This window comes from Melanostigma gelatinosum (assembly GCF_949748355.1).
Source record: "Melanostigma gelatinosum genome assembly, chromosome: 6".
In the NCBI taxonomy this organism is placed as follows: Eukaryota; Metazoa; Chordata; class Actinopteri; order Perciformes; family Zoarcidae; genus Melanostigma; species Melanostigma gelatinosum.
The window spans coordinates 22806330-22824644 of NC_136639.1; the positions used below are offsets into that span (position 1 = coordinate 22806330).

The window sequence follows — 18315 nt, forward strand, 5'->3', positions numbered from 1 at the left end:
CATTTAAAAAAAGAAATAGTTAAAGCATGTATAAGTGCAACATATTGCATACATTTGTTTGACCCTGCACAGTGTATATTCGTGTCAACGAGCTGTTAAAAATGAAAACATGATCATTATCTAAACAGGCCATGAATCCGTTTCCTGCCAAGTGATTCTGGGCTCAAATGAATGCGTAAAACCCTTTTAGAATTGAACTCTCGTGTAAGGATGACACTAAAACACGTTAACAGCGTGCCATCACCCTCTTACCCCCACCCACCCCGCCGCAGCGGGGTCTCCACACTCTGGCGAGTAGCGTCGCGCGGAGCCCGGAGCACCCTCTGATGTACAGGATGGGCGTCAGGGCGGCGTTAACTCGGGGCAAAATGCGCAGCGGGTCGGTGCCTTCGTTCTTGAACGTATAGCACGTCGTCCCGAAGAAATTGCACACTATGACATGACAGAATATGGGGAGCCACGTGCCCAGGAAAAACACGGCCACCACCAGTATGAGATACACCGACGAGCGCTTGCTGTCCCTCTCTTCGGAGGGTGGCTCCCGCTCCAGATGGAACCTGGCTATCACGAACAGCTGGATGTTCAGCCCTATCATTATGATCACCGTCAATATGTTACCCACCAACGAGCCAAAGCTCGTGATCCTCTTGGCGACCCCGATCGTCACCAGGTTATTCGCGGCCACTATGAGGAACGCGTAGACCCAGCAGGCGAGGATGACCAGCAGGGTCCGGTTTCGGGTCATGCGCTGCGAGTATTTAAAAGGCGACACCACCGCGTGGTACCGGTCCGCCTGCGCGGCCAAGATGGCCATGTAAGAGAGCCCCAGGAACGTGGGCACGATGTAATAGGTTCGCGTGGGGGAGTCGAAACTGTCCCTAACGTCGAGGACACCGGCGTAGTAGTACGACACGCCGGTGCATACGTCGCTGAGGCAGGTGCTCAGCATGTACATGAAGCGGTTCTCGCCGCGCAGCGCGCCGTCCAGGAGAATGGCGAGCGACACGGACACGTTGAGGAAGATGATGGTGGCGGCGAGGAGGATGTTGAAAAGGAACATCAGCACGTTGCTAAAGCTCGTGAGGGGCAGCACGGGAGACAGAGCCTGGCTGCTGTTACTCATCGGAGCGGCGTTTGCAACTGTTCAGGTCTTCATCGCACACACGGCAGCGGCGCAGCTGTGTGACTGCACATCTGTCCCCCTGGTCACCTCTGCTCTTATTTATGTATAGAGACAAGTCCTGGGTGACTTTGATGTTCACAGACAACAAGTCAACAAGCTGCTGATGCAAGGGGTCAACACGTTATTGACCTATTAGTGCATTTTCCCCCCTCAGTGCATAGATTATTAGTTTCAAGTTTCCATTATCAGCAGTTCTTACAGACTTTAACAGTCTTTATATAAAACAGAGCAGCCTCATTCAATGCCTTTTATCATTTGGATTGCCAACAACAAACCAATATATTCAGCTTTGCTTTCAACTCAAAATATGTTATTGCATCTCCAATTAGGTTTTGCGACTTTAAAAATCTTTCTTTTTTGGAGAATCTATTGCTGCATGCATGCTAAACCTCATACTTCTGTTTAAGTTGTCTGACCTCTCTCAATGTAAAGCACTTTGACTTTATACGAGCACTTCAGTCATATGAAAGACATCACACACGTTTATTAATGCCTTGAGAAACTTTGTGCTTGTTATAAAGTTTTAGGACAAAAAATGAATAAAGTAGGAAATATTATGATTATGTAATCTGCTGTAATAGTTAAATGTTCTTTTTACTTTATTTTGTGCAGTTGTTTCTGAAGTTGATGCTCCCAAAGTAAGGTTTAATTTGCTGCTTTTGGGCCATAAAAAGACCATTATCAGACGATCAGTTTTGATCTCTCGATATCACTCATTCACCTGTCTGTAACAGACTTACCTGTATAATCGCTTTGTATGGTATTTTACTATGCGTTATATTCAACACAGTCTCGCGGCAGTTCGTAAGTTAGTCATAAAATGCAATATATTAAAAAACATGTTTTTTTCCATAGCCAAATTGCTTTAGCCTACATAAGTAAAGTTATAGTTTAGGCAACGAAACAACTTAGTTAGGTTTTGGAAAATTCATCATGGTTAGATATCAAAACGAACATAACCGTCACGAATGTTATGTTTGGGCAAAACCACACAGGTTTAGAAATACCTACCGATAGATTTAATCATTAGCTTTCTAGCCTGTTTGACACTTACACACTACTAAACTCAGTTTTTATAAACAATCCCCAAATTCAGCCATACTTATAACCAAAACATGACTCTGTTTGTTCATTAAACTGACTTTAGCTCACAGAGAAAGGTACCCGATGGCCTTTTAGTTTAGCTAGCAGAATGTTTTTGATTTTCAGCTAAGATCAAATTCAATGTATTTGTATGTTACAGCTACAAGTAAGGCTATTCTCTGTAGTGTATTATTGTCTTATTAACAGGGTTTATGGTCAGTTTACTTGGAAATATGAAAATCGGTTGAAGTCAAAACCGCCTCTCTGTTGCGTACACAGCATTCGTGACAGTCTTCCTAAACCTAACTGTGTGGTTTAGTTGCCCAGACCTAACGTTCATGATGGTCTCTCTAAAGTTAGGTCTCGAACGACCTTTGTAACATTGCTCAAAGTGTCTTCATGCAGATAGCAGACTTTTTTTAAAGGTGTTTCAGTGACTTCACTGCTTTAGTATCAATCCGTGTACGTTAATCGTGTTTGAGGAAACTTCCGTGAACCAAAAGCATTAAACTTCTTTATGGCCTATTTATGAGAGAAGCTTATATATTTGGATTCAGTACGACAGTGCATTGAATATAAACTCAATTCAAAATGTATAGGCTTGAACTTATTTCATGCAAGACCAGTGATCACTGCCATCAGCAGGGCAAGGCCTTTTTGGCCTTACAGTGAAAACATATTACCATAACTCCCTCTAGTGGTTAAAACACGCATCGGCTTTAGTCCGATATTGTAGGTTGAAAGTTCTCATAGCTCGAACGATTTAATGACTTACAAGCGGACAGACGTTAATGAAGTAAAGCAATAAACAATACGAAGAGGTCCTCGAGTGACCCGCGCGTATTTGTTTTGCAAAATGCAACTGCAATAAAAGACAATCCTGTTTGTCTTTGTGTTCGTACGAAGTTATTTGTTTTTATGACAGAAACGAGAACTTTACCTTTGATGAAATACGTCAACTCATTAGTTCATCATTTAAGGTTACAGATTACAGATTCATGGGAAAAGTGAAGGCATCGAAGAAAAGTGATTAAAACATTGCTGAGTCATGACTTCAAGAAGAAATCAGATTAAAGCGGGCCGCACCGAACCACAGATTATGTTATGGAAACCACAGGACGCACTAACAAGCCACCAAACTGATCATCTTGTTCGTTGATTTTCACCATTACCAAACACCCGTGGGACTTGTCGTGATTCAGCCTCATTTATTCTGCCTGTATGTCTGACATGCGTCTTCCCTTTGGAGGTTTAAAACGCTTAAATTCAGAGCATCGCTCGTCTTTAAAAGCGACCAGTCGTCTCCGTCTTCTGGCGGAGCGCCAGGATGCTTCTCAACGGCACCATCTCTCTGTCTGTGGACTTCGACACCTCGGAGGACTACCTTATCTTCGCCTTCCACATCCTATTCGCCACGAGCGCCGTGCTGATCGCTGGCTCGGTGGTGGTCGGCATCTCCTCCACGCGCTCCCTGCGGGGCCAGAACCGCTTCTTGTTCATGCTGAACACGAGCGTCAGCGACACGCTGACCGGCTTCTCGGTCTACTACCTCGGCCTCTTCGACGTCCAAGAGGGCTACCCGTCCAGAAACGGGACGTACTATATCCTGCCCTCGTTCCTCGGTGTCAACCTGATGACCTTCCTCTTCGCCCAGTTCGACCGCTACTTCGCCGTGTGCCACCCGTTCTTTTACAACCGCTACGTCACGAGAGCCGCGGTCATCGGCATCTGCGCGTTCTGCTGGATCTACACGTACTCCTTCCTCACCGTGCAGAACATGATGCCCATCTCGAAGGCGGCTCAGATAAACGCGTTCGCCGTGATGACAGTGCAGATCATAGTTTTCGTGAAAGTGCTGATGACGATCAAGCTGTACATCATAGCCAGGAGCCACCTGGTGAGGGAGGCGCCGAGCGCGGAGCGCGACAACAAGAAAGAGTCGCTGCGCATCATCGTGTTCGTGGTCATCTGCTTCCTGGCCCTGTGGTGTCCGTCCTTCGTCAATATAATCGTGAGGCACCTGACGCGGAAAGGCCTGAGGTTCAGGAACGAGGCCACCAATCTGTTCGCCAGCATGGCGCGCCTTAACGCGCTCGTGACCCCGGCTGTTTACATCTGGTGCAGCCCGGCGCTGCGGGAGGCTGTGTGGAGGACGGTGTGCCCCTGCCGCCGGAGGGCGAGGTGAGAGAGACAGTCGTGTCTGCGGGTTTTAGCTGCAACCCGCGCGTTACGCACCGTGTTGAATGAAAGGTCTGTTTGTTCTGTTTGTAGAATTTTTTTATGCAAGACACTAACGTTAACTGTCTCTGTCCACCACCATGTCCCTCTTTTTTTCAGAATTGGCTTTCACTTTGATGGCGTAGCGGAACGTTGATAACGAAGCAGCCATCATCATAAGGAGAAGGGGTTAAATGGCCAAATCGCTCGGCCGACGTGAGAATGGCTCTCTTTCATCCCGTTTTCAAAAAATGACTGAAACAAAAAAACGCAGATGAACCCTTTTGCGTGAGGGATACAGGTGTGATAACAAAGGTGAAGTGTGGATGTGTTTTGGGGGTTGAAGTGAGACCAATGAGTGCCGCATATTTGAGGTAATCCATGACCGTTTGGGGCTAAGAACACGTATTTCTGGCATTTTTATTTGGAAACGATGTTTTTTTTTGTTATAAGAAACACACCTGTTATATTTGTAATACACGCTTTCAACAGAATAAAATTAAACTTGTGGATACATTTAATTTAAACAACTGCCTCTGTTGCTTATCTTGATTGTGTGTTTTTATGTTCCGGGAAACTCGTCTCCGTTGCAGGTTATGTCAGTTATGTCCCCTGTATTCAGTGTCTTGCTATGCTGTTTTACTTTTTCTTTAAAGCTGGCATTTGTTCATGCAACTTCCCATCACGGGTGAAACTGTTGAAATAAACATTTTGAATTCATCGCATGCAGTACAGGCCCTCAGTTCACATTGGACATTTATGTTCAATGATGCCCGATCACATTGGCAGTACGATTTGTGAAATTCAGCATATCATAATATAACAGACGGGATTTTTTTTACCAACTGGGAGAAAGGGAAATTTGAGCAATATTAAAATGTTTTAAAGACGCAGGACCCACTCCTTCCCTTCAGGCATGTTCATGTGTCTTTGTGGATGCCTCTGGTTACCGACAATGTGCATGTAAACATGACTGTACTGAAATAATATGTTCAGCTGCGATTAAGGTTCAGGCGTACTTCTGCTTCCCTGTGGCTCAGCTGGAGCGTTTGGAATATTCTAGCGTCGTGACCGCTGTCCACGGTGCTGATCCCGGATCAGGGAGCATTCTCGAATGTTTGGAACCGCAGTGGCTGAAGTTTTCTTGGTTTATTCTGATGTTTGGTCACATTCTGGACTTGTTTTATTTCCGTCCCTGAATAGCAATGGCGGTTGTGTCGTCTCTGAGCCCTTCTCTCATGGAAGTGGAAAAACGGCACGGAGCAAAATCTGCTGCGCGACAGACAAAGGTTGGTTAAACCAACAACTTTAAGGGGAAACTCTACTTGGTTTTGAATTGTGGAGGGTTTAGACTTGATATATTCGTTCGTTTCAGTCGCTGTAGCTCTGCAGGTGAACACAGCTGTATTTGAAACACATGACGCATTAAATTACCTGTTAAATGTATTGTTACAGACAAACGAGCGAACAGAACGGCAGCAATACGGGCCTTTTTCCACGGAAGGTATTTCCATTTTCAGGGCCATGGTATTGTGCTGGCTTGTGTTTTTTTTTTGTTGGCCTACCCTGTCTCCTTCCAAAAATACGTCCAATGCTATTTACAACATCAAATTTCTGTAGGAGAAAGCGTTATGTCGCCCGGATTAGTATTTGTGGTCGATGTGAGGAAACGCTGTTAATTAAATTGCAAAATGTTGATACAGATTCAGCAAAAAGCAACAGATCTTAATTTGTGTGCATTATCGAATGGTCAATTGGATGGTTTATGGTAATGATTTATTATTTATTATTCATTCAATTATTATTAAACAAATAAATAATCACAATGATCATTTAAGCAGCCTGTCCGTTTTACAAAGGTGTGGCTAATCTGTGTCCTAGAAATAAGCTTTATACCAATTTATTGCCCAACTTGTTGATAAACCTGCTGCCTGGATGTGTTCAGGCAACGTTTTTCGAGCAAATTCAGATACACACATCATGCTGGACATAAAATTGACAATATTTCAGTTAAAAGTTCTAATCATGCTACTGTCTTTGCTTTCATATCTATTCTTTTTTTATTTTGTTTTATATATGTTACATCTTGTTTTATTCTCATTTTACAAAGTGAACCAAAACACAACGAGAAAGATCTTGGGTATATAGATAATAAAGAGAGTAAATATTAAACCAAATTCAAACCATGCTAAGTTATTCAACTCGCCTTGGTGTATACGTGCTCAACCTGTTAGTCCGTCACCCTAGATCATCTTTGTAACATACAGTGATATAAATAAAGTTATTAGTATTATTATTATTATGGCACGCTGCGGTTGCGTGGTGGCTGAACGGCCCTGATGAAGGTCATCATGAGGGTCAAAGTTGAAGGTGCTAAGCTATGACCAAGTCATATGTCCCAATCTTTGAATGCTGCTCAAAGTACGAGCAGTGCGTATACTTTGGAACGGAATCTGCAGTGCTGCATGTTGTTTGGGAACACTCAGCAGCTATGATGACTTTAAAGTATCACATCCATCAACCATCAGTGAGTGGGAGGATGTTTTTTTGGTGTCTCTTGGTGACTCCACGAGGAACTACAACAGTACCAAAGCATACACTCAGCATACAGAATGACATGGCGACTGTATTCATGTGATTACTCTCACTGTCGGAACTCTGCATTGAGTTGAAATTTAAACAAAACGGTCTGCTATAGTTAACGAGATAGCTCGTTAGTTAGTGTGCCTTAAACAAATGAATGGTTCTCGACTTCATTAATTATTGTCGGAGAGTAATTTCAAAAACACCAGGGACCGACAGCAGCTTCTCACAGCTCCAAAAAACGTCACCTTACATTTCCAAACTTATTATAAACAAATTCTTTGGTTAAACAGATCTCATGCTGGGAATCTTAGTTGATACTTTTCCCCCGTATTGAAAAGTTTGTTTTTGTTGTTGTTTTTTGCAGGTAAAGCATGATAGAGCTGGCGACTGTAAGCAAAAGATACATTCCTCCCTAAAATGGAAGTAACATTAGAAAATGCAACCCTGTATCCTAAAAATTACTTTCTCCCGAAACTAAAATGCATTCTCAATTACGTTTGACCATAAACGTATTTTCTCTCTGATTATGTTTGTGTTTGACGTATTACAAAATACGTTTCAAATCAAAATTTTAACACTAACCTTTTTTTCCCTCTCCACCACCGCCTCTCCTCCCTATTATGCGGTCAGAATACTACCGCAACACGCCGCCTGTCTCCGGCAGAAATGCGCTGATCCACGCACGGGGGGACGTGGTTATGGTTAGGGTAATAGTAAGGACAGGGTTAGGGTTAGTAAATAAAGGCAAGGCAGATGACAGAAAAATAATAAAGAGCAGAGTATGGCAAAGATATGTTGATTAGAAACGTATTGGTAATACGTCAAACACAAACGTAATCAGGGATAAAATACGTTTCAAACGTAATTGAGAATGCATTTTAGTTTCGGGGGAACGTAATTTTTAGGCGATCGGGCTCAGAAAATGACGCAATGCACCCTTCAGGCAAAAGATACGGTGAATATGTTGCAAATCCCTGAATCAGTATGTTTAATCAAGTTACCACACAGCAAATGTGGGAACAAGTAGCACAGAAAAACTGTAGAGGGGAGGAATGGGGGCAGGAGGGTCAAAAGTGGCAGCAGCTCATGGTTTTCTGCAACAGCGCGTACATAGGGCATATTTAAAATGAGCTTAAATGTCTGTCATTATTTTAAAAGTTTAAGCTTAAACATTGATATGGAAAGTGAGATGAGGTCATGCCTCATGGGGTAAAAAACAGTTCAGTTTATGGGCAGTGGCTTCACAACCAGCTGTAAAAGGACATTAAATGCAAAGCGCATTTTTGGAACAATGCTCCTCCCCAACATCACAGACTCTGGAGGAGTTCCTCTCTCGGTGAACTTCGACAGTCCTGTAGATTTTCTCCTTTTTGGTTTTCACATAGTCTTCGATACAACCGTGGTTCTGGTAGCTGGTTCCGTGGTCGTCGCCATCTTGGCCACCAGAGCCCTCCGCCCCCAGAACCGGTTCATTTTCATGCTGAACACCAGTATTGCTGACACTCTGGTCGGGGTTTCGGTGTATTATCGCGGTCTGTTCGATGTCAGCGAGAGACATCCGCCCACAAATGGAACTATCAACTTGTTACCGGCTCTCCTCGGGGTGAACTTGATGGCATTTCTATTCGCACAGTTTGACCGGTACTTTGCCGTTTGTCATCCGTTCATCTACACGCGCTATATAACCCGGCGGGTGGTTATCTCTGCAAACGTCTATTGTTGGTTTCACGTCTATAGTCAGTCGATCGTTTTAAGTTTTGTGCCACTTTCCAAAGCGTTACAGCTGTATGTTTTCAGTATTATATTCTTACAAATCATCGTGCTCACCAAAGTGGTCATGACCGTCAAACTGTTCGTGGTCGCCAGATTCCAGCTCGACAAAGAGCCTCCCGGCGCCGACAAAGAGAGCAAGAAGGAATCGTTGAGGGTTATTATTTTCGTCGTCGTAAACTTCTTGGTGTTGTGGCTCCCCTCTTTTTCAAACATCATCATCAGATTTGTGTTTGGAAGAGGGCTGACGTTTAGGAACGAGGCCACCAATCTGTTTGCCATCATGGCTCGCTTCAACGCGGTGTGCACGCCGTCCGTGTACATCTGGGGAAGTCCATCTGTGAGGGCAGCCCTGGTCAGGACCGTGTGGGGCAGAGTGTGTCCGAGATAGAAGGAGGTAAAGGAGGAGGGGGACACTGTGCGGAACCGCCCGCAAAATGCATCATGTTCAACTTTGTTTTTATACTGTGATTTGATTTAGTTGTAGCCATTGTTCCTTATTGTCTACGTGTTTATTTAGAGTCGGCTCCTGTCACGGGAAGGAAGGTATAACAATTGATGGAAATAAGAACCAGAGGCCACAAATCAGCACGTTATTCTCATACTTCAACTGTCTTCTTTGTTTTGCGCGCTCTCTCTCTCTCTCTCTCTCTCTCTCTCTCTCTCTCTCTCTCTCTCTCTCTCTCTCTCTCTCTCTCTCTCTCTCTCTCTCTCTCTTTGAATAATTTGGATTGAAACCATACAGCCTATACTCAACCTACAGTCAAAAAGTGTATTATGCAAACGCTATTTTCAATGTTTCCATATTTTCATTCAATTTTTTTTTTCATTTTATCCACAATCAAATTAGAAGAGAAATTTCAGACAAAGCGACAATATGAAAGATGATTTTGAAATAAGGATTCAGTTTCAATTTGAAATAGATTAAACTAATTTGCTCTCATGATGGGTTTAGATGATAGCCAGGCTCCAGTTGATATCTGCTCAGATGAACATGACCAATGAACAACTCGGTGTAGTGAGATAATGAGCTTTAGCTGAAAGAAAATGATGTTGGTTTTTTGATCACTGATGCTTCCGTTGTGTTTTCGGCCGTGGTAAATTCCCTGCAGCTTCATTTGCTGCTTTCAGCGGTGTCGCTGTCCGCTGCTGTGGTGCTGAATCGCAGCTATAGGCCTATTTTCTACTTTTTCTCCCTGATTACGTTTGTGTTTGACGTATTACAAATACGTTTCTAATCAACATTTTAACACTTTAACCTTATTTTCCCTCTCCATCACCGCCTCTCATTCGCACTATTACGCGGTCAGAATACTACCACAACACGCCGCCTGTCTCCGGCAGAAATGTGCACATCCACGCCCGGGAACAACACCGAATTGTCGGCCGAGATACCACCAAAACACTTTACTGCAACGACGATGCCATTCTTTTCTCTCAGCAGTAAAGTTGCCATGCATGGAGTTGAGTCGGCTTGAGACCGGTCGGTGAGGGGACGCGGCAAAGGAAAGAGCTGTGAAGATCCAATGTCCGTGAAAAAGATGAGTTAACCGAGGACTCCGTCAGCAGCTGTAGTGCAATAATTCTGTGATGAACGGACTGTATGAAGATGACTAAAGAAAGACATGAAAAATAATTCATCTGCAAAGAGCTCAAGATCCTTTAACGTCATTTTCACCATGTTTCGAAGACAGTAAAATAAGTCAAAACTATTAGAAAATGCCAGGTGTATCGCTCTTCATATATACTGCTCTGTTGAGGGCGACTCTGCAGAGTCAAACTATTTTTACCGGCCTCCAAATGAATTAATTTACCTCAGGCTTCATCCACACGTTTCAGCACCGTTCTTAACTTTAATACAGATACTGTGACGCAGAGAGCCAACGTGAACCCCAATCAAACCAGCCTCATTACCACATAACAGTTACCCGTATACTTGACGACGGCATAACTTTTGCCTCGATTGGCACGAGGTCATTGTGGACAGCTCCCGGTGCTGAAGTTGTGTCGAAAAACAGATCAAATCAAGAGTACAAGTTAATTTAAATAAAACATACCTCGGTTGAAATAGAGTTTGAAGTCCACAACGACTTCTAAAAAAAACCCAGATTAAACGTCCCACAAACACAAATGATGACGAGGTTCAATTCTTTACCATACGATTTGCTGACATTGGCAGATTAGATTAACACTGTTGTCCATTCGTCTCAATATTTTATTTCGGACATGTTTTAATTGGTTATGTCACTGTGTTCAATGACGTTGACAAACAAAACATCCCTGCATTTTGAACTTTAAGAGGAGGATAACTTATGGAGGCTGCTGCTTCCTCCTGCTTAAAGAGACCACAAAGCTCCATGAACTATTAACGCACTAATGTAAGCATTCAGAAGTGTATACACTGTATCAGGTTCAGTTAGAAACATATTTCAACAACAGCGAATGTCTTATATTCAGCTCAGTAAAAGCCCAACGTTGCTGCACGTGAGGGTGAAAAAAAGACAAAGCAAAGGTTCTGGGCAGGATTTCTGCATGCGGCTCGTGTTAAAAGGGGGAAAAACAATATTAGATTTAATCTTGAGGACTCTTCTTGATAATAGTCCCTTTGCTCAAATTTAGTTAGTGAGCTTTATGAAAGTAATTAACTCAGTTGTGTGCTTATATGTTTCATATTCCCAAAATAATGTGTTTTAAGAAATTGCCAGAAAGCAAATGTTGGAGCAGGTTTGAGAGAGAAACACAAAAGAGAAAGAGGCTCTAAAGGGGCCCAGCAGATTCATGCGAAATTAACTTGTATTCTTTTTCTAAGACGTTTTTTTAGACATACTAGACTGACATTTTAAAAATAATGTTGGTATCACATACGATGCTTTTTACATTCTTTTGACATTCGATACAAGTACATTTTTTAAACATAGTACATGACCGTTGTCTTTGACTTATGACGTGGCTATTCGATACCATGAATTTTTCTCAATATAATTAAATTTTTTCGGCCTATACCATTTTTACGTTACTTTCGACACATTATGGCGTGACTTTCTAGGGTTCAGAATGTGATTGTGGTTTTGTTCCATACAAAACTTAGACTTTTTACTATACTGTGACTTTTTTTAACGTACTATTATCAATTATTTCTGTCCCTGTTTTATAATATCCATTAAAAAAATCTGAATTCTCTGAAAAATCTGAATAATGAAATGGAAAAACTGAAGGAAAACAAATGTAGACTCTACTGTTAAGAGTTTATTTGACAACGACTAAATAAATGGAAAAAAATAACCGAAAACGAACTTAAATGTCTGTCATTATTTTAAAAGTTTTTAAGCTTAAACATTGATATGGAAAGTGAGATGAGGTCATGCTTCATGGGGTAAAAAACAGTTCAGTTTATGGGCAGTGGCTTCACAACCAGCTGTAAAAGGACATTAAATGCAAAGCGCATTTTTGGAACAATGCTCCTCCCCAACATCACAGACTCTGGAGGAGTTCCTCTCTCGGTGAACTTCGACAGTCCTGTAGATTTTCTCCTTTTTGATTTTCACATAGTCTTCGATACAACCGTGGTTCTGGTAGCCGGTTCCGTGGTCGTCGCCATCTTGGCCACCAGAGCCCTCCGCCTCCAGAACCGGTTCATTTTCATGCTGAACACCAGTATTGCTGACACTCTGGTCGGAGTTTCGGTGTATTATCTCGGTCTGTTCGATGTCAGCGAGAGACATCCGCCCACAAATGGAACTATCAACTTGTTACCGGCTCTCCTCGGGGTGAACATGACGGCATTTCTATTCGCACAGTTTGACCGGTACTTTGCCGTTTGTCATCCGTTCATCTACACGCGCTATATAACCCGGCGGGTGGTTATCTTGGCAAACGTCTTTTGTTGGCTTCATGTCTACTCCCAAACGATCGTCATAAGTGTTTTGCCACTATCCAACGCATTTGAGCTGTACATGTACGGCATTGTCAGCTTACAAATCATCGTGCTCACCAAAGTGGTCATGACCGTCAAACTGTTCGTGGTCGCCAGATTCCAGCTCGACAAAGAGGATCCCGGCGCCGACAAAGAGAGCAAGAAGGAATCGTTGAGGATTATTATTTTCTTCGTCATAACCTTCTTGGTGTTGTGGTTCCCCGCTTTTATATACATCTTCGTCACATTTGCGTTTGGAAGATACATGACTGACTTTAGGAACGATGCCCACAATCCGTTCGAAATCATTGTTCGCTTCACATCGGTGTGCAGCCGTCCGTGTACATCTGGGGAAGTCCGTCTCTGAGGGAAGCCGTGGTCAGGACCGTGCGGGGCAGTGTGTCCGAGATGTGGAAGGAGGTAAAGGGGGGACGGGGGAGAAAAACACCGCATGCAAAAGTCACTCTCATGGTCAACCTATTTATCTATAAATGTCTTATAATCTAAACCTCATTTTATGTCTGCCCCTTTTTTCTTTAGAGTTGGCTCCTGTCACGGGAAGGGAGTTGAAAAGGCATTGAAATAACAACCCGAGGACCACCAGCTGATCAACTGTTTATTTTGCCTCCATCTCTCCCTCTCTTAATCCTACCAGAATTATTTGGATTTAAGCCTATGCGAGTTTTTGACTCGCATAGGCTTCCTTCTAGATTTTACGAGGTCTCACGTGTGGCCCATCAGTCCTGAAACAGCTCATATTAAATGTTAAATGATCTGCTGTGGTTTAGTGGTGCGCTGTACTAATGCCAACTGCATCCGCTTTGAAATTAGAAAAGTTATAGTAAAGTCAAAAAGTGTAAACGATTTAATAATCTATATATATATATATTTTTTTACAAGTTTACATTTACATCTATTATTTGCTCTGATAATGTGTGAGGGTACAGGTGGGCAGATGAACATGACACGAAGAACTCGGTGTAGCCTACTGAGCTAAGGAACATAAATTGACGTAAAAACATTGTTTAAAATGTATTTATTTTGTATCACCGATGCTTCCATTATGTTTTCCCATCAATTCCCACATAGGTTCGTTTGTACGTTGCTGTCAGCAGTGTCGCTGTCCATACTGATGTGGTGCTGAATCGCTATAAATCCTGTTTAAAACGCAGTAAAGTGCAGTCATGTCATATTTGGCTTTTGTGGTGTTTTTTTTAAACATATATATATAAAGTGCATTCTCTTAGGTTTTCCTGGTGTAGCTGCTGTTGCATGTAAGCTTGTATACATTAACACTTTTGGTGGTGTGCGTAAAGCTGCTTTTTGTACTCGGACACCAAGTTACCACTGAGCATTTGAACATTAAATAGACGGAATGGAAAGATTCAAAATATGCACCTATCTCTAATTGTTATTAATTACTGACATGTCTTCTTTCAAAAAAAAAAAAAAAACGGACAGCGGTTTTCACTGGGTTAAATAACCACCACACCTGCTATCACAGACTACACCTCTGTGAGGATCGGTGTGAGGTTGAAACATTAGTTAAGATATTAGTTCGTTCAGTAACCTTCTGAGTCCACAAACTATTTATCGAGATGGAAAACACTGTTTCTGAAAAGAATGCTACAATTGTGATGCAATATCTATTATTTATCATATGTATGTCCCTTTTCTCTAAGAGAAAATGGCCAACAATGGCTATCACATTATAAGGCAATACAATTTGAAATGACAGGCTACGTTACCCATATGCTGAGTGGTAGACAAATACAGATCCTTCTCAGATTTCTACTTGCAATCCACACATCAATAAACAAATAAATACAACACTATCCTTGTCTCCTCTGCTTTCATCTACGAGTGAATATACCTTAAAGTAAAGCAGTACATCTCTCAGATTCAAATGTTCTCACAGATACAATATTGTAATTTCAGCAAAAAGAAATAAGCAATTCATATTATATTCCCTAAAGAAGCTCAAGCTCTCTGAAGACAAAGAAAAGTTCACATGAAGACGGGCAGAAAGCTCATTGTGGACACCAGCCCCTCCCTCCATGGAGGGGCAAGTAGCAGACAGTCCAATAAAATACAGGTGCCAAGGTATAAGTCCAGTAAGTTTAATGTATCATTCTAATATCTGTACACTATCAGTACAAAACTACTGAATATTATAACAATGACAGCAAACAACCTAAAACCTTTAACAGGAATATGCAGTAATTGCAATGAACTTGAAATTTTGTTGAAAATAAACCATGAAAGAAAATGTGAGAGATCAACTAAAACCAGAAATCTAATACTTCATGACTCCTCCATAAGTTTCATATTTGAATGTTTTGTGCTCTAGTTTTCCAGATTCAATTTCAAAGAATCGTACTGACCTCTTTGCACGTTATTAATAAACATATACAAGAATATAGAAGCAGATACAAAACATCGTTGCATGCCATATAAAATCCAAGATGAAACTATTTCTTATTCATTGATCAGCTGCCATTAATGGATGAAGACGTATTGCGACCATAAATGCATTTACCTTTTGCTTTATTTTTGGCAGAAGAGATTCTGCCTTTGCGCTAATATTAGTATATATGCAAAACAGACAGAAAATGTGGGTCTTTAAAGTTATGTAGATATGAAAGGCAATAAATGATTTTATGCAAAAAAAAATACCCTTCCTGTTTATTAACCATATGAGAAACCTTTGAGTCAGAGTGCCGCCCTGTTTAACTTCATGCAAATAAGCAGTAGTTTATTATCATTTTACAGTGAGATGACATGCCTGGTATGTTGTAATGTACAAGAGTTAAATAATATATGGTGTCAGGGACTGTTTTGTTGTTGTTTTCACCCCAAAGCAGCCTGCGTAAGTTGTACCATTTCACAAGGCAAAAATAAATGGTGCACTTCAATCTGATACGAGTCATATTAACGTAAATTTTCCGGTTTCACCAACAAATCGCCCGTACAGAAGTATCTGGAGACTCATGTTAAAAACCAGCTGAGCACTGAGAATAAGCATGCGTGTCTCTTGCTGAAGTTGCCTCTCCTCACCTGGTTCAACAGCTCTGGTCGAAGAGTCCACTCGGACACCGTTGAAAGGCTCGCTCCTCATGCCTCTGGCCACGTGTTTGAGCGTGACATAACCATGTGTACATATGCTAATTTGACTGGTCCACCAGCAGTACTTGCGTATTTGTTTAACACTGAAGAATCTTTCCCTGCGAGGCTGCGGGTTAATTTCTACCACAGAGTCCACGGGGGCTGCTTGAGTGGGAACGAGGCAAACAAGGAAACATTAACAGGAATGGAAATGACAGCCCACGGCAGCGCTTGTCTCTGAAGCGATCGTCTGATCATCATCCTAGAATACATAAAAGGGCAGGGGGGGAGGGGGGGTTGTTAATGTCCCAAAATGTATTGCGTTAATCTAAAATAAAACAGGTCTGAATGATCCGTCTTACCCATCGCGTCCCAGCAGGAACAGGGCAGGAATGCTTGGTTTGGCAGCGCTTCCGTCGGTGATCATGTCAAGGTACTGGCTGTCATTGTCCGCTGCATCATCGGCGATCAGAACGGCTTTGCCTCCAGCTTCCTCCACGTGTCGGGCCTTTTGTACGAAGGAGCAACCTCTGCAGGGGCACGCACGCACACAAGTTGTGAGGAGCCACAAAAGGCCGACACTAAAGGTGGTTTGATTAAAACATTCCAGAAAAGCAACGTCTTCCCTGCAACTTACAACTAACTACAAGTCACTACAATTTCCCACAAGAACCCAGGTCTGCAAAGCCAGGCTGTGTTTGTTTTGTTAAAATATCTTTACAACTGAAAGAGTATCATTTAGGTTTAAGAGGGCTAAAAGTCAAAACCAATATCCTGTGTTTACCAAGCAGCTTAATATTAGACTACGTCTACAATGTAGACTACCAACTGACTCCATCCAAGCTGATACAGGTGATGCAGGCACGTGCACACATACATACATACCCTCTTTCCACCAGCACTACTTGTCCCTGTATGATCTCTATGTCCTCCAACTCCGAGCAGCCGTCTGCTGGGTCTGCTGGCACGAGGAAAATCTCATCATATGATGACGTCTGGTGGGCCAAAGGAGAGGAGAGGAACGTGATTAGGTGGTGAGCGTGCGGGTGTCTGAAGCTTTTAGAATCCCGTGGCCAACAAATGGGAAATCAGAAAAGGGCAGAACACTAACAAAATCTCCTCCGAAGTCTTTAGCAGGTGCTGCGCTAAAGATGTACCCGATCTCCTCTGGACTGATGACCCGGAAGTAAAGCAGCTCATTGATCCCGAGACCTAGGGCAGACCAGAGAAAGACGTTAGCTGGCTTATCTCAGATATGTGAATGACTGCATAGTCAGTATGCAGCCAGTGTTTGGTAAAACACAGCAGCGGGGTGAAATGAGATGTAAATGCACATATATTAAACACACAACAGCTACGACGACCCGTTAGCTCGCTAAATTAGCTGTCTACTAGCAATTGAACATTGCCCCCGCCCCCGCCCCCTAACTTACTCACCTGAAATGCGACTGAAGTGCATAAAAACACTCAAGAGGAATACAACTAAAGCTTTCGTCCGAACAACCTTTGCCATTTTCAAGACATTTGTAGAGCTCCTCCGCGTTACGTAGACGAGACTGTGCGGTATTCGTCCATGTGTGGTACTGTATGCTAGCTGTTGTTCTTTCAACAACAGAGCGGCAGGTTAGCAGCCACTTCCGCGGTTCTTTTCATGCGCATGCGTATCTCGCAAAGCCGGATTACCCTGCGAGGGGTCCGCGGGGTAAAGATGAGCCCTTGGGCCCCATTAGCCCCCTCGTTCGTTTCTACAATTATTACAACTCTCTGTGCAATATGTAGATGAGAGTTTTATATTAGCAGCCAACTTGTCAACAGATGTTATGTTATGTTAGCCTGTCATAGAAAGAGAAGCACATAAAATAAATCGTTTGACATTTTGGGAAATGCACTTATTTGCTTTCTTGCAGAGAATAAGATGATATTGTTGATACCAATCTCATGTAATGTTTCTAATATGTATGCAAAGCTAAATCAACCAGCTTCTGGGGGTCACATTTATCAATCTTCTTATCTTACTTTTGGCAAGAAAGCCTTGAAACATATTTCTCAAAAGAAACGATCGCTCCCTTACAGTTTACAAAGATAATAGTTATTTTCAGCTATAATTAATGTTGAGAATGTTACAGCTCCTTCAAATTCAGCCACAGGGACTTTCTTCAAGTCAGAGTGTCAAAATTGGGTAATAAATATTGCAAGGCCAACCTTAAGGCTCATCGCCACTTGATGTTCTGATTTAATGTTGCTTTTTTTTTGGTCCCAAACCAATTTTCGAAAACTCAACTGGAACTCAAGAGGAGGGAATGGCTTGCATTTCCAATCCCTTGCAAGATTGTCATGCAAATAAAATGGCAAAAAAAAACGGAACTAAAAGTGTTCCTCTGGTTAGCAATAAAGTTTACATTTTAGTTATCCAGCTGCTCAGAAAATGATAACTAAAATAGTAACATTGAAGCCACCC

At 42.3% G+C, this 18315-nt stretch overlaps 4 protein-coding genes and 1 pseudogene across 5 annotated transcripts; 3 read left to right on the top strand and 2 right to left on the bottom strand.

The window, feature by feature from the left end:
• Positions 1-226: 226 nt before the first annotated feature.
• On the bottom strand, positions 227-1123 carry LOC306779078 (adenosine receptor A1; the record flags this gene model as incomplete). The annotated part of the gene is made up of 1 exon (XM_079270827.1): positions 227-1123. One exon carries the CDS (start codon positions 1121-1123, stop codon positions 227-229), a length of 897 nt encoding a protein of 298 aa, XP_079126953.1.
• Positions 1124-3032: 1909 nt separating this feature from the next.
• Positions 3033-4451, top strand: LOC306778310 (uncharacterized protein; the record flags this gene model as incomplete). The annotated part of the gene is made up of 2 exons (XM_079269775.1): positions 3033-3062; positions 3558-4451. 2 exons carry the CDS (start codon positions 3033-3035, stop codon positions 4449-4451), a joined length of 924 nt encoding a protein of 307 aa, XP_079125901.1.
• Positions 4452-8360: 3909 nt separating this feature from the next.
• On the top strand, positions 8361-9230 carry LOC306778453 (uncharacterized protein; the record flags this gene model as incomplete). The annotated part of the gene is made up of 1 exon (XM_079269949.1): positions 8361-9230. One exon carries the CDS (start codon positions 8361-8363, stop codon positions 9228-9230), a length of 870 nt encoding a protein of 289 aa, XP_079126075.1.
• A 3064-nt stretch (positions 9231-12294) lies between these two features.
• On the top strand, positions 12295-13176 carry LOC306778675 (annotated as a pseudogene). Its single transcript has one exon. The product of its transcript is annotated as an uncharacterized misc_RNA (transcript).
• A 1219-nt stretch (positions 13177-14395) lies between these two features.
• Positions 14396-17457, bottom strand: LOC306779185 (protease-associated domain-containing protein 1-like). Its single transcript, XM_079270991.1, has 5 exons — positions 17295-17457; positions 16969-17069; positions 16743-16852; positions 16220-16387; positions 14396-16119 (listed from the first exon to the last, which is right to left on the bottom strand). Exons 1-5 carry the CDS (start codon positions 17368-17370, stop codon positions 15999-16001), a joined length of 576 nt encoding a protein of 191 aa, XP_079127117.1. The 5' UTR covers positions 17371-17457; the 3' UTR covers positions 14396-15998.
• Positions 17458-18315: the final 858 nt, after the last annotated feature.